At 39.9% G+C, this 16,359-nt stretch overlaps 1 protein-coding gene across 8 annotated transcripts in view; it reads left to right on the top strand.

Annotated features, from left to right (window-relative positions):
• PUM1 (pumilio RNA binding family member 1) overlaps nucleotides 1-6,670 on the top strand; it is a 112,104-nt gene extending 105,434 nt beyond the window's left edge. For all 8 annotated transcript variants that reach the window (XM_077480957.1, XM_077480958.1, XM_077480955.1 and 5 more), the window contains 3 exons: nucleotides 746-867; nucleotides 4,762-4,954; nucleotides 5,064-6,670. In XM_077480957.1, the coding sequence (XP_077337083.1) occupies nucleotides 746-867; nucleotides 4,762-4,954; nucleotides 5,064-5,195 (447 nt within the window). In that variant the 3' untranslated portion in view covers nucleotides 5,196-6,670. The remainder of the gene's footprint in view (nucleotides 1-745; nucleotides 868-4,761; nucleotides 4,955-5,063) is intronic.
• The last annotated feature ends 9,689 nt before the right edge of the window (nucleotides 6,671-16,359 follow it).

Genomic DNA, 16,359 nt, shown 5'->3' with positions numbered 1-16,359 from the left:
GGCTTACCTGTAGGTCAAAGTGGTTTGTAAGGGTTTACAACCCCTTAAAGGCAAAGTTCACCTTTTGTGATCATTACATGTTATACCTGTATTTCGGGTATAACATGTTCAGCATGCATCCCCTCTCGCTCCTTCAATCCCCCACCCACAACAGCGGGCGGGAATCCCCTCCCCACACACGCTGTTACAATTTGAAAGCAGTGCGGCAGGAGTTACGCATATTTAGACATATATAAGGGGTATTTTGTTCTGTGGTTGGTTAGAAAAAGGCAGCCAGAAATTTGGCCTGTGCTCAACAGGCCTTTGTCCTTGTTAGACCTGCTTATCTCTGTTTAAGTTAAAGAATGCAAAAGCCGCTTGAAACAGGTTAATGCAACTTGGCTATGAGGTCAACTGTTGGTCAAATGTACTGTTTAAATTTAACGATCTCACATGAGGGTAAATGCACCTAAAAGCACAGTGCATTTGCCTATTAATTTAACAATTAGATATTCTACATCGGTAAGCCTTATAATTTGGCAAAATGTAATAATTTTGCATTTTTTGTTATCACTATTGTATTGGTATGCGTGTGGATTTCCAGTTGAATTTTTGGAAACTGCCTGTAAGTAAAGTTGAGACCTATAACGATAAGCTATTCTTATTGTATTTGGTTGTGGGTTTAAGAGTATTTTGAGGCGTTTGATAGTAGAAACTTTTTTCTTTTTGGCTGTTAATATAAAACTGTGTCCCATTTCACTTGCAGGATCAGTATGGGAACTATGTCATACAGCATGTTTTAGAACATGGTAGACCTGAAGACAAGAGTAAGATTGTTGCAGAGATTCGGGGCAATGTCTTAGTTCTGAGTCAGCACAAATTTGCAAGGTATGTTTGCCTTTGAACTATGCCTGGAAAGCAATTACTAAAATTAGAATACAGTACTACAAATCACAACAGTGAGAGACCAAAAATCGACTTAACTCTACCAGAGTTGTCTTCATAATTTACACATTTGTCTAGTCACAACCATTTGAATTTTAAATATAATAGTCTTGAAAGGGTTAAGGGTTGAAACTGTAGCTCAAGGTTCCCTGCTGGTTTTGTGACTAAAAGCCTAGGCCAGTGATGGCGAACCTTGTCACCCCAGTTGTTTCGAAACTGCATTTCCCATGATGCTCATGCACTCTGCAGTGTTGTTGAGCTTCATGAGAAGTGTAGTTCCAAAACATCTGGGGGACCAAGACTCACCATCACTGCTCTAGGCAGTTTAATCATTCTGAAGGCACCGATCAGAATATAAATGAGTGGAAGTCGTAGGTATTTATTTATAACAGGTACTTGTATAACGCTACCAATTTACACAGCGCTTAATAAATATATAATTCACATCAGTCCCTGCCCTCAAGCTCACATTGATAAATGTACCTACAAGGGTCAATTTAGGTATGGCCAAATGAATAAGCATGACCCCAGCATTGTTTGTGGACTCGCACTTTGCCCAATTCACACACTCTGCTTTGCAGTCACATTATGTTTTGTCTTTACTGCTTCTTCTAAACCTTTGAGGATGATGATGTCACTCAGTAGTTGCTAAGAGAGAGAGACTCCCTCTAGTGGATCACTGCAGATCCTTTTTATTTATTTATTTATTTTCTTCAAATAACTTTAATAAAAAGTTTTTATCATTTTACATACAACCCATATAAAACACGCAAAAAAAATAAAAATTACAAAAGAAACACCATAAATAATACATGTGTCCGATTCTCTATATTTAATAACATTTTGAAAGCACAAGCTTTTAAAAATGTGAAAAAACAATACTAAAATGATGCAACAGCATATCAATGTTTGGATTTACAAAAAATATTATTTTATTATCCCTTAAGGAGGATTGGACCATGCTTGGTGTAGATTTTTGCTTATCCTCTTGACCAGTTTTGCTTAGAGTGCTAAGTGCTGCTTTTTTAATTTGACAGCCAATATAACTAATTAAATCTTTGCATGCACAAGCAGTCTTTCCTTGCTAGCAGATTCTCTTCAAGAAATGAACTTCACTACATAATATGGTTCTATATAACTGCTTCCTCCTGTCCTATAGTGATGATTTGCCAAGAAACACCTTGGAAGGCCAGCAAAATGATGTTGAATCTAGCCAGGCAAATGGAAGGCACATCTTGTTTGTTGTCCCAGTAACAACAAACAAAGCCTGAATCAAAGTAAACCTGTTTTAAGAGAATTAGAGATGTTGTCATTGATAGACGTCCTCCCGTGATCGTGTATGGCCGGCACGCACTGTGATCACTGAGTCCTTTGGACTCTGCTGATCACAGAACAGGGTAAAGGGCCAATCACAGGTGGCCCTTTACCACTTGATCAGCCAATGGCAGCTGATCAGGAAGTAAACGAAAGCCTGTTATCGGCTATTTTTTTTTTCTCCTCACGATCAGCATGGGGATAAAAGAAAAAAGAATAAAGACAGTAATCGGCTTCTGTTACAGTCCCAATCTGTGCCACCTATCAGTGCCCACAAGTGCTGCTAATCAGTGGCACCTTTCAGTGCTGCCAATCAGTGTCACTAGTGCTACCTACCAGTGCCCATCAATGTAGCCTCATCAGTGCACATCAGAAGGAGAAAAATTTCCCGTCTGCTAAATGTTTTAACAAACTGAAAAATAATTTTTTTTTTTTTTTTTCAAAATGTTCAGACTTTTTTTGTTAAGGAAAAAATAAGAAACCCAGTGGTGATTAAATACCACCAAAAGAAAAAGCTCTATGTGAAAAAAATGGTAAACATTTTGTTTGGGTACAGTGTTGCATGACCACGCAATTGTCATTCAAAGTGCAACAGTGCTGAAAGATGAAAATTGGCCTGGGCAGGAAGGGGGTATAAGTGCCCAGTAGCCAAGTGGCTAATAGTCCCATTAACTGCTATAGTCTTGTGCAGTGCTGCCTTTACCTAACATGAAGCATCGCATTTTAGTGCCTGCCTCCCCACAAGCAATAGCTCTCAACAGTGGCTTACCTAGCCTACTTGACATCCATGACAATTATTTGTCTTTAACGCATACACATACCTTTTCATCTCTAGCCATGAAATTAAGTAATGGCAGAAAAGAGACTTGGTGTCCTGCAGCAAACTGGGGATAATTACAGAGTGCTAAATAAAACATAAGATTTTAATAGCTGTGCACTGTGTGCCCCACTTTTACAGGGTGACAGAGCTTCAGTAAGCAATTTCCCTGCCTCCCTTTAGAAGAGCCTGAATGTTTCTAAAGGTGTTAAATCCTGGTTAAAGAAATATTCTGAAAGCTGTCAAGCAGGAAAGACCAATTCCTGAAAGGACCCTGGAATTGTTCTTCCTGCTTAACACTGGCAGACTTTAGAAGGTATTTTTTCTTTTAGATTTATACTAGGCATGTAGAATGACAGGTTTTCTTTAATTTACTACAATAATCTCAGTAGTTTTTGTGCCTTAATATGTTCTGCATTGGGCAGACTATTTAAAATGATTGGGCTACAAGGCCCATCGGCAAACCAAAAAATTACACAGCAGCCCAGCAAGGCATGTCATTTCTGATATGGTTGTGGTAGGCCCTTTGAGTAGCACAGTCAGTCAGAAAAAACACAATGTGAACGGGGGAAACATTAGGAAACGCACATTTAGCTAACAACTCCAGAAAACATGCTCAATCGCTAAACTAAATCTCCACTATTTTGCCTGGCTTTAGAACATTTGATGAAGGTGTCAGTATCAACAGTGTGGGACAGAAGCAAGATCTTGTGTCAGTGTGTATATATTTGGTATTGCAAAGAAAACAAAATTTAAGTTACTTTTGATTATCTTAAAACAAACTATCAGTAACACTACATATTGCTGATTCCAGCGCTCAAACGGATAAGGTTGATGCACTGTAGCAGCTATTATAACATGAAAACAAAACAAAATGATCAAGATGGATCTTAATTTGTTTGTTTTAAAACTGGCAATTGAGGTGCATGTGGGAGGTTAATTTAATACAAATGCAAACAACTTTGCTCAGGTTGACACCCACTTTCATTGTTTAGTAAGTGCTTAACACCACCTGACTCCTATGCTTTCTATGCCTGATGGTGAATGTAATTTCTACTGAGTCTTCGACAGGAGTCATGTGGCAGCAGGGGAAGAGGGATGGGGTTACAGAGTGCATAGTTCATGATGTTGGTTGAGAGGCAGCAGGATGCAGAGCAGCTGCAGAACCAGAATATCTCACTTTTTTTTTTATTTTATTTATTTTTTGGCTGCGACACCATACACATTGTTCGGCTCCTATCACACTTGTGGGACTTAGGATCTGACTTGTGAGACCCAAAGTCACAGGACATGTGAAATGCCGTGTATCTCTGAGAGCCATTCCAGATGACACTACTGAAGTTGCTGCAAGTCCAGAAAAGGTTCCTGAACTACTTTGATTCGACTTTGACATAACTTCAATGCCAGAAAGGGTAAAAGTATTATCGAAGTCATATCAAAGGACTCCAAAGTTGCACTGAAAATGCACAACTTTGGAGTCAGCTAGTGTGAAAGGAGCCTCACTGTTTGCATGCTTGTTCCAAGCCAGTGACTGAGGCACCTAGCATTTTCCTAAGGAAAGAACATTTGACATCCTAGCTGGTTGGCCATGACAAATTCCTTCAAAGCAAAGTGAAATATATTTAGTGTGTGTGTGTAATATGTATGTGTGTGTATATATAGATATATATATATAGCTCAGTTTTTTTTTTTTCTTCACTTGACAGTAATGTAGTTGAAAAGTGTGTGACGCACGCCTCCCGCACAGAACGAGCAATGTTAATCGATGAAGTTTGCACGATGAATGATGGGCCTCACAGTGCCTTATATACAATGATGAAGGATCAGTATGCCAACTATGTGGTGCAGAAAATGATTGATGTAGCAGAGCCAGCTCAGCGAAAGATTGTCATGCACAAGGTGAGTAAAATGGCATCAATTCAAGTATGTATCTAGAATTGAAATGCATCTTTTAGGACATGAAAAATAACACCACTTGTTCGTTTTTTTTTTTTTGTTTTTTTTTTAGATTCGGCCACACATTGCCACTCTTCGTAAATATACTTATGGCAAACACATTCTTGCTAAGCTGGAGAAGTACTACATGAAGAATGGTATGGATCTGGGCCCAATGTGTGGTCCCTCAAATGGCATCATCTAAAGAATCTTCCTGGACCCACTGTATCTCCCTATTTCTGCCCACCACGTGGGAGATTCAGGGCGTAGCTCTTTCAAACCAACCTTTGTAAATGTCTTTAATTTTATTACACCCAACATATTATTTTTAATAATCAAACTTAACCTTCCCCCCAATGTATTTCTGTATAGAATCACTTGTACATATCTTGTACATGTCCTGCCCCCTTGCTGTATGCACATCAATTGTGCAGCAGAGGCCATGTGAATAAATTTGCTCACCAGAATCCAAAAGGATCCTGAAACTTTTTTTTTTTTTTTTCTCTTCTTTTTAAGACAAGATGCATGGTTTCCCTTGCCTTTGTTTATTTTAAAACATACTTTGATGAACCAGAGTTCTCCATTTCTATCTGTATGTTCATATGTATACAATATTTTCTTTTTTTTTTTTTTCCTGAGCGAAATCAGTTTTATTGTGCAGAAATTGGGATTGAGGCAGACTGCCCTTTTTACAACTGTATTATTTGATTTTTTGACTTACTTTAGCATGTCCACCTTAATTCTAACCCGTATACCCTTTTTTCGCTTTGTATAAATATGTAGTGTATACTTGATATAGATATTTGCATATATATAAAACTTTGTAGTATTTTTCTTTTAGCTTTTTTGATGTTTAAAATACAGATGTATCCTGCAGTTAGTGGACATAAACCCTTTTGACTGTAAAATTGTACATTTGTAAAACCTCAGTAATGTAAATGTGAGTTTGAAAATTGACATAACCCCCTTCCTTTTTGGTAAGAGATAAAAAAAAAAAAGACAAAAAAGAAAAAAAAACTTTAGGCCAAACTGCATTTCCAGGATTCTTCTACAGATATATTGGTCGTGATGTTGTAAATTGTAAATTGTAATTTCAGCCGGGCAAGACAAAACTGCATTTTCCCCCTTTTTTTAGTTGGTGTTTGATATCTCATTTTACTTCCATTTATAATTGGATTAATGTTAAATTTGCTCTAAATTAGTGCAGATATCTTTTTAAATCAGCCAACTGCAAGTATAATTTCAGATTTTTAAATCTGAACTAAAACTACCCTTATCCAGTTGGAAATCTCGTTAGTTCTTTCCTGTACAGACTATAACATTTTGTTTTGCATTTTGTCTCACTTGTAAGTTGCTGTAACATATTGTCCACTTAATTCTTTGTTTGAATATACAAATGTAATAGTTAAACGGTGTATATTTACAACAGACATGAGATCCCCCTCCCCTTTTGTGTATATTACAAATGAAAATTTTCAAAGCACACTTGTTTAACTGTATGTGTATAATTAAGAATACCCTTTTCAATTGCCGGATGGAGCAGAAGGAGGGCAATGGGGAAGGGGCATTATTGGCCCTGTGGATGCTTCTGATTTAGCAATTATTTTTTTGTACTTTGTGTAGAATGTCTATAAATGATGTGTGATCTTTATTTTGAAAATTACAGAACTTTGGAATCTCTTTTGCTTGTGCTCAGTTTTTGTATTTTAAGACAAAAGCTTTCATACCCATCTCTCATTTAAAAGGTCAACACAATAATGCTGTGTGTGTTTGTGTGTATGCTTTTATACATACAGGTGTAATTTAACGGACCGTAAAACCTAAATTAAAGGTTGAGTTAGCGCAGTGTTTTTGTACACGTCCATATTTCCACTTTAGAATATACTTGGAACAAAATTTCAAATCATGAATTTCCTAACCACATATGAAATTTTGTCCTGCCTGACTTGGGTACTTGCAAACCTCATCTTTTATCTTTAACCATTTCCCGCCTGGACTATAGCAGATTGAGGGCTGGAAAGTGGCTCTGTTATCCTGACTGGGTGTCATGATGGCCAGCAGGATAACAGTCGGCCAGTGCGATATGTTAGTCTGACACACCCCTAACAGGCTTATTACCACGTGATCAGCTGTGACCAATCATAGTGTGAACCAGGAAGTGCCAATCAAGGGTATTCCTGGGTTCGCGTTGACAGGGAGAGCCAATTGGCTGCTCTCCCTGTGTGTGTGTGTGGGGGGGGGGGGGGGGTCTGTGCTTATAATCGGCACATTGATTATCAGTAGAGCCTCCATCAGATGTGCCCATCACCTGCCAGTCAGTGCCCCTTCAAAAAAAAAAAATCTGTGCCCACCATAGTGTTAATCAGTGCCCAGCAGTAACACCTGTCAGTACCTCATCAACAGTGCTGCTCATCAGTGCTATTAGTGCCCATCAATTCTACATATCAGTGCCGCCTCATCAGCGCTCGTCGGTGAAGGAGAAAACAACATTTAATGACAAACTAAGAACTCTTTGGGGGAAAACAAATCCCTTTTTTTTTTGGCAAAAAAATAAACCCCAGAAGTAATCAAATACCACCAAAAGAAAGCTCTATTTGTGGGAAGTAAATGATCAAAATGGTTTGGGTACAGGGTTGTATGACCCTGCAATTGTCCTTCAAAGTGCGACAGCACTAAAAACTGGAAATTGTCCTGGGCAGGAAGAGGCAAAAGTGTAGTTAATGGTTTTTCTCCTATCTTGACACAAAACCAAGTTATATATGCTTTACAGTGTGGAGACTTTTATATCATGGTTTATTTGTGGATAATAAAAAGGGAATATTTTCCCTCCTATAGGGAAACTATAGAAAGGTTAATTTTGCCTAAGCAGTGACCTGAAAAATCTACACCTCCTCCTGTAGCTGTTTGTTTTGAGGGGTAAGGCTTGCTGATAAGCAAGCTAGGGTTATACTTCTGTATATGTAGAAATTGACACTATTTATATAGAAAACTGAAGGCTAGTTACCTTGGGGCTATTCTCCCCACATATAAGTTTTGTCCTTAAAGTGGTACTTCAGTGAAAAAGTCCTGCTCTTCCTCCTCTTCTACTTTTGGGGGGAAGAGGATACATGATTTTGATAGGTACCCGCTCCCAACCTATGCCGGAATCGCCTTAGAGATTGTACTACAAGAGGTCCCAGGAGGATGCAGGATTATTCTCTCATCAACGATCGCACATGCGCAGTGGGAGCTGGCTTTGAAGCAGCAAGGTGGTGCCCGAAGATACGAGTACAGTGCTGGAACCTTTTTTTTTATTTTATTATATGTTAAACATCAATGAGGCAAATACAACATACCAAGTATACAAGGCACACAGCTAAACAATTGAAAGGTGAACGATCATCCGTAGCACTGGAGGAAAATGACAATTATCATATAGCTGGGTAAAATGGTATGCTGCAGTGCAAAGTCTTTTGGGCTTAACATCTTGCAATAGTAAGAAAGATCAAGCAAAGCACCTACATTTGGTAGTCCAGAGAGTAATCACTAAGATATACAATAGAGCAAGGCACAATAAAAATAGGTAGACATTTTGCAGAATAAATGGCATATGCCACTGTACATAAACCAAAATCGGAAGGGTATGCATAGTATCTAATTAATCTTAACAGGTCAGTTTAAAAGAAAATTACCAGATTATTAAAAGCACCAAATTAACTCCGGTAACTCACAGGTTTTAAATAGCTCCACCCATGGACTCCAGATTGTATTTGAATTTATGGGGCATCCCCTGGCCTCATAGGTAATTTTATAGAATGAGAAGACTTGATTAATCAGACCTAATAATACCCTTTTCTAGTACGGCATTATGAAAATGGATTTCTCTAATCCCTAACAACTATAGCTGCATGTAAGGATTGAAAACTCAAAACATAGGTGGACTTTGTGGGCACATAATGAGAGGAAAACTGATGAGAAAAAAAATGTATGAACTTTATTACAAACTAGTTAAACATAGAAACATACAAACACCCTATATGGACATGGTTACCAGTTACCAAATAATGCACTTGCAGCGGTTGGATCTTGGATATAAAAGTTAACTTATAGATGAATTTCTAATAGAAGGAATTTAATCCACTATCGCTTCCACACTTGCTTGATGACTCGTTTTACTAGATATTAGCTTCCTCAGGACAATACTGGGCAGGTGCTGGTAGCCCTATATTTAGGGCTATAGGGACACCCCACGAGACTAGACAATCAAGAACAGGCACTCCAAATTTTATGTATATGTATGTCAGATCGATGTGTATACAAAGGTGACCAGTGTTTCTGTGGCATACATGCTGGGTAGATAAATGATTATAAACCGCTGTGAGGCAGAACTCTGTCATGCGTGTGTCTGGTATATAGCAAGTACTCAGCCAACAATGTAGCAAGGTAGAAATCCACGGCAACAATGGGGATAGATTATCATAGAGTAAGGTGTAAACCGCCAAGAGACTGAGGTACCAAAGAGGTAAACTTCTGGCCCGAGATGTTACAATAGAGTATCAGATACAAAGGGTACTCCAAATCATGGAGGACAGGGCAACATCTAATCATATAGGTGTGGCAGGTGTACCCAATTGGGGAGGTCTATCAGTAGAGCCCAACAGTTTAAGCCTAAGTAAGAGGTAGAGGTCCCACTTAGATGGATACAGCTGTCCTCACAGTGTGTGACAAGCTCCTAAAGCTTGCCCACGGCTACTGTAAGTTTTATCTGCCCTTCAGCAGCAGCAGACCTTCTCTCTTATCTCCGGTATTCTTTAGGTGGGGTAGAGAGGATTTGGGGGAGAAAGAACAACTCTGTACTGGATGCAAAGGGCTTTAGGGGGAGGGTGATAAACTGGCCTGTGAAATATGCATTCTTTAACTGTACATAGCATACTTCTGAGCAGTGCACTCCTTAATGCGGTAGTAAAGCCAGGGCTGAATCAAAAAATAATAAATCAAATTTACCCCTGCAAGTTAATGTCATAATGTTCTAGTAAGCATCATGTACTAGCATATTAGGACCTGCCTTAAAACTAAGCGCCCCCCCCCCCATGTGCACACTGTCACTGCTGACAGGGCTTCCATTCTTCGTTCTGGGTTTGAGGGCTCTGGCCACTTGAGTAGCTAAGCCACAATGTTGCCACCCCCGCGGCATGCCATGATCATGGAACATTACTATGAAGAGACCGCATATTCAGTGTGCCCTCAATTCAGAGCCCAGTGCGCATGCACCGGTGATGTCACCGGCTGCAGAAAGTGAATAAACAGTGCACATTACTTTATTACAAGCTTACCTGTAGGTAGACGTCACCAGTGTTTTCTACCGCACCCTGTATGTAGTGCACCCCTGAGCCCTACATCCTGTGGGGGGGGGGGGGGGTTATTTGATCCCCTGCTGATTTTGTATATTTACCCACTGACAAAGAGATAATCGGTCTATAATTTTGTTAATGGTATTATTTTATTTTAACAGTGAGAGAATAATAAAAATATCCAGGAAAACGCATTTCAAAAAGTTATAAATTGATTTGCATTTTAATGAGTGAAATAAGTATTAATTTGACCCCTTCGCAAAACATGACTTCGTATTTGGTGGCAAAACCCTTGGTCAGACTTTTCTTGTAGTTGGCCATCAGGCTTGCACATATCTCAGTAGGGTTTTTTTTCCCACTCTTTGCAGATCCTCTCCACCTCTTTGGTAACAGGAACCTTCAGCTCCCGTCACGTATTTTCTATGTGATTAAGGTCTGGAGACTGGCTAGGCCACTCCAGGACCTTAATGTGCTTCTTCTTTAGCCACTCCTTTGTTGCCTTGGCTGTGTGTTTTGGGTCATTGTCATGCTGGAATACCCACCCATGACCCATTTTCAATGTCCTGGCTGAGGGAAGTAGGCTCTCACCCAAGATTTTACGGTACATGGCCCGTTCTGTCCATCATCCCTTTGATACGGTGAAGTTGTCCTGTCCTCTTAGCAGAAAATCACCCCCAAAGAATGTTTCCACCTCCACGTTTAACAGTGGGGATGGTGTTCCTGGGGTCATATGCAGCGTTCCTTCTCCTCGAAAGAGCTTGATTTTGCTCTCATCTGACCACAACACTTTCACCCAGTTCTCTTCTGAATCATTCAGATGTACATTAGCGAACTTCAAATGGACATGTGCTTTCTTGAGCAGGGGACCTTGCGGGCGCTGCAGGATTTAAGTCTTTCACAGTGTAGTGTTTTCTAGTCACTATGGTCCCAGCTGCCTTCAGATCATTGACAAGATTCTCCCATGTAGTTCTGGGCTGATTCCTCATCGTTTTAATGAGTGAAAAAAATATTTGATCCCCCTCTCAATGAGCAAGATTTCTGGCTCCTAACCTCAGCTTGTTACCTGTATTAAAAAAAAACGCCTGTCCACAGATGCATTCAATCAGATTCCAATCTCTCCACCATAGCTAAGACCAAAAATCTGTTTGAGGATGTCAGGTATAAGATTGTAGACCTACACAAGGCTGGAATGGGCTACACGACCATCACTAAGCAGCTTAATGATAGGGTGACAACAGTGCGATTATTTGCAAAGGGAAGCTACACAAAATAACTGTAAATCTCCCTTGGGCTGGGGCTCCATGTAAGATCTTGCATGGATCCCCATTCTGAGGGAGATTGACAGTTATTTTGGGTTTCTTCCCTTTGCAATAATCGCACTGTCAATCTCCCTCAGTCTAGGGCTGAGGGAGAAAATAGAATAAAAATAGTAGAGAAAGAAATATAAATTTGAATAAAGTGCAATACTGGTAAAGTGTAATGCAAAGAATATGAGCAGTTCAAAAAAAAAAAAAATATATATATATATATATATATTCCAATGAAGCAATGATTGGAAAAGTCAACTAATGCTCTAAAAATGCACTATAATTAAAGTGCAGTGCCTTTTGCAAATAATGGTATATCATCCAAACAGGGATCATATAGTTCAAGTTGATAGAAACCAAAGTTCTGTCTCCAAATAGTCCTGCAACGATATCGCTCTTTTCCTATAAGGACAAATGGGAGTGAGGAGGGAAAGAGCAGGTGTAGGAGTCCAGCAAAGGGCAAATGAAGCACTCTACATTAGAATGTACAGAAACCACATATAGCTTGATACAATCCTCCCCCAGTGGTGCCAGCCCCTTACCTCACAAAAAGACCCCAGATGGGTCTATTAGTGCATCAATGGCCATTCAGGCAGTGGCTAAGGATCCTTCTCAAATGTCCAGAGGGTCACTGTGCTTGTTCCCGGTCTCTTGTCTTAATGGTAATGTCTACAAGCTCCAGGAAATCACAGAAAAAAGGAAGGTCCTCCATGGTGTAGTATTGTTAAAAAATATATTATCACATTTATTAAAAGGAATGGTTTACATAAAAAAAAAAAAAATAGTGACACAGGCCAGACAAAAAACAGCATGTCAGGCAAAAAACAGGAGGGCCGATCAACGATCCGCCGCTTCCGGCGGTTAGTGACAGACGTCACTTCCTGTTTACTCGGCTGCCAATGGTGCTGACTTGTAAAATAATATACAGTATTCAAAACGCAGTTTTCGGTGATCTGAATACTTTTAAGTGCAAAGGAGGGATTTGGGGTCTTTCAGACCTCCGACCCCTCCATAAAGAGTACCTGTCACCACCTATTACTGTCAAAAGGGATATTTACATTCCTTGTGACAGCAATAAAAGTGATCAATTTTATTTTTTATTTTTTTTTAAACACAATTTAATAATATAAAAATAAATAAGAGAAAAACGCCCCATCACCGCGAACTTGCACAGCACAGAAAACACATATGGAAGTCACGCCTGCATATGTAAACTGTTCAAATCACACGTGAGGTATTGCCGGGATCGTCGGAGTGAGAGCAATAATTCTAACATTAGACCTCCTCTGTAACTAACCTGGTAACCTTAAAAAAAGTTTTTTTTAAAGCGTTGCATATGGAGATTTTTAGGTACCAACGTTTTGTCACCATTCCATGAGTGCGTGCAATTATAAAGACTGACATGTTTGGTATCTATGTACTCGGTGTAACATCATCTTTTAAAGTATACAAAAAAAATTGGGATATTACTACTGTTTTGTGTTTTTTAAATTCATGAAAGTGTCCTTTTTTTTCTCAAAAAATTGCGTTTTAAAACACCACTGCACAAAAAGTGTGAAATAAAATATTGCAACGTTCTCCATTTTATTCACTAAATTCTCTGCTAAAAAAAATCTATATAATATAATTTTCTAGCAAAAAATAGGGATTTTAACTTGTAAACACCAAATGTCAGAAATAGGCTTAGTCATGAAAGGGATAAACTACAAATACAATCTCCCAATACGGCAGCTGGCTAGTAGTTCTTAACCACTTCCCACCCGGCCAATGCACATATACGGCCGGGTGGGAGCCGCCTACTCCTGATAGGACGTTCAGGAACGTCATTCAGGAGTAGCGGGATCGCGCGCGCGCCCGCGCAGCGGCGTGATCCCGATGCGCCCGTGTCACCCGGACACGGCGCATCTCAGATCGGCAGGAGGGCTCTGTGATTGGCCCTCCTGATCACATGACGGCCGTGTCCAATCACGGCCGTCATGTGATGTAAACAAACAGCCGGTTGCTAGGCAATCGGCTCCTCCTCTCCTCACACAGAAGTCATCGCTGTGGAGAGGAGAGCAGATCGCTGCAGCCGGCTGATGATCAGTGAGTATGGGCTGCTTTTTACAGCTTTTTACTCACTGATCACCAGTCTAGTGTACACAGTAAACACACCACACAGTATAAACACAATGTCCCCACACATGTCCCCAAAACATACATGTCCCCAAATAATAAAAACACATGTCCCTAATAATAAAAACATGTCCCCCACATATGTCCCACTAAAATCACATGTCCCAATGATTATCTGCACACATATGTACGTGATCACCTGCACACATATGTACATGATCATTTGCGTACATATGTCCGTGATCACACAAACCAATTATTATACACTTAACGGATTTTTTTTTACCAAAAACATGTAGCAGAATACATTTTGGCTTAAATTTATGACAAAATTTGATTTTATTGGATTTTTATTGAAGTAGAAAAAAGAAAATATTGGTTTTTTTTTCCAAATTTCCGCTTTTTTGCGCTTATATCGCAAAAAATAAAAAACGGAGTCGTGAATAAATACCACCAAAATAAAGCTCTATTTGTGCGAACAAAATGATAAAAATTTCATTTGGGTACAGTGTAGCATGACCGCGCAATTGTCACTGAAAGCGCTAGAGCGATGAAAGCTGAAAATTGGGCTGGGAAGGAAGGGGGCGAAAGTGCCCTGTATTGAAGTGGTTAAAGGAGAAATCCAGCCAAAGCTCTTTTGGCTGGGCTTCTCCTATGGATCACAGGAGGGCAATTAGTTTTGCACTCCTGTGACCTGTTTTCAGCACGGGCTGAAGTCTGCTCTCTACTGACGTCTGTGATATCCGTCCAGGCACCGCATTATTGTGACAAAGTCTGGATCCACCAGGTGCCTGGACCAAGTCGGCCACTCCCTGTACCTCCAAAGCTCAGTGCTCCGGTGAGCATGGAGGAGCGGAGAGCTGCTGATTGACAGTCAAGCAGCTCTCTGCTCGAGGAGCTGTGAGAACCGAGCAATCGACGATGTTAGATAGCCCGGTTCTCAGTGCAGAGGCTTCGGGGGACCGATGCAGCATTGGACCGATGCATCCACCTAGATAAGTATCATGGCGTAAAAACTCCCAAACCCGTACTTCTATTTTAATGAATGCAAAGGCACCTGTGAGCGCTCTTGTAGTTCATTGATTTTATTGATCTTGCTGCTCTTCAGGTCAGACAATCAAACTGAGTGTCTGTAGGAGCATGGCATTGCACCCGTGACTACTAATCATGGGTGCAATGCTTTCCAGGCTCCTGTGGGACAAATGTATGCATGAGTCATGGGCCACGGCCTGGAGCTCTGAAGGGACGGCACAGGTATGCCATCCCTTCAAAGCGCAGGCACCGGTGACATCACCAACTGCATTCAGTATGAATATCTAAACATGTTTAAGAGATAATTACTATACTTAAAGGTAAAGTATAGGCTTACCTGTAGGTACAAGTTTACAAAAAAGGTTTACTACCACTTTAAAGGTTTTGTGCTGATGCATTATACACTGCATAGGCATTTCCACTTTTACGACCATAGTGCACCTGTACAGGAACAGACTAAAAAAAACAAAAGTTGCAGCCAGCAACAATTAGGAAATATGCCCTGTGAGAAAAAACATACAGCCAGTTATCACTATAGTGCAGTGATGGCAAACCTTGGCACCCCAGATGTTTTGGAACTACATTTCCCATGATGCTTATGCACTCTGCAGTGTAGTTGAGCATCATGGGAAATGTAGTTCCAAAAACATCTGGGGTGCCAAGGTTTGCCATCACTGCTATAGTGCATGCGGATAGGGACAGACTGTTCGTAAAAAAAAAAAAAAAACAGTTGCAGCCAGCAACATATAGGAAATATATGGGTTGATTTACTAAAAAAGAGTGCAAAATCTCTAGTGCAGCTCTGCATAGTAGCCAATCGGCTTCTGACTTCAGTTTATTCAATTAACCACTTCAGCCCTGGAAGGATTTGCCCACTTCCTGACCAGAGCACTTTTTGCAATTTGGCACTGCGTTGCTTTAACTGCTAATTGCGCGGTCATGCAAAGCTGTACCCAAACTAAATTTGCATGCTTTTTTTTCCCCACCAATAGAGCTTTCTTTTGATGGTATTTGATTGCCTCTGCAATTTTTATTTTTTGCGATAAACGGAAAAAGACAGACAATTTAGAAAAAAAAATTATATTTTCTACTTTTTGTTATTAAAAAAAAAATCCAATAAACTCAATTTTAGTCATACATTTAGGCCAAAATGTATTCAGCCACGTGTCATTGGTAAAAAAAAATGGCAATAAGCATATATTGGTTTACGCAAAAGTTATAGCGTCTGCAAACTGGGGTACTATTTATGAGTATGAATGTGGCGCGTACCAATCTCTAATCTGACAATACTTATAAATATAACTATACAAATGGTCCTCTGAAGGTACTATGAGGAAAGTAGCTCCACAGGAATAAAAAAGCGTCTGGGGCTTGATCATAGATAATGGAGACTTATCTTGTCAGTAGACATGGTCTACTGACCGTGAGTTTGAGGTCTGTAAGAGTGCGTATTGTCGGTTTTCTTTTTGCTTCCTCACAACTGTGTGATTGAAGGGGAATAAGTATTGTTCGTTGATTAGTGGAGGCTGTTACTATTTGATTGCTGTCTCCATTATCTATGAGCTATCAAGCCCCAGACGCTTTT

The sequence above is a fragment of the Lithobates pipiens genome, unplaced genomic scaffold, assembly GCF_037356315.1.
Source record: "Lithobates pipiens isolate NorthernLeopardFrog02 unplaced genomic scaffold, aLitPip1_a1.2 Scaffold_16, whole genome shotgun sequence".
In the NCBI taxonomy this organism is placed as follows: Eukaryota; Metazoa; Chordata; class Amphibia; order Anura; family Ranidae; genus Lithobates; species Lithobates pipiens.
Note: the sequence above shows the minus strand (reverse complement) of the source record. Positions and strands in the feature narration are given on the sequence as shown.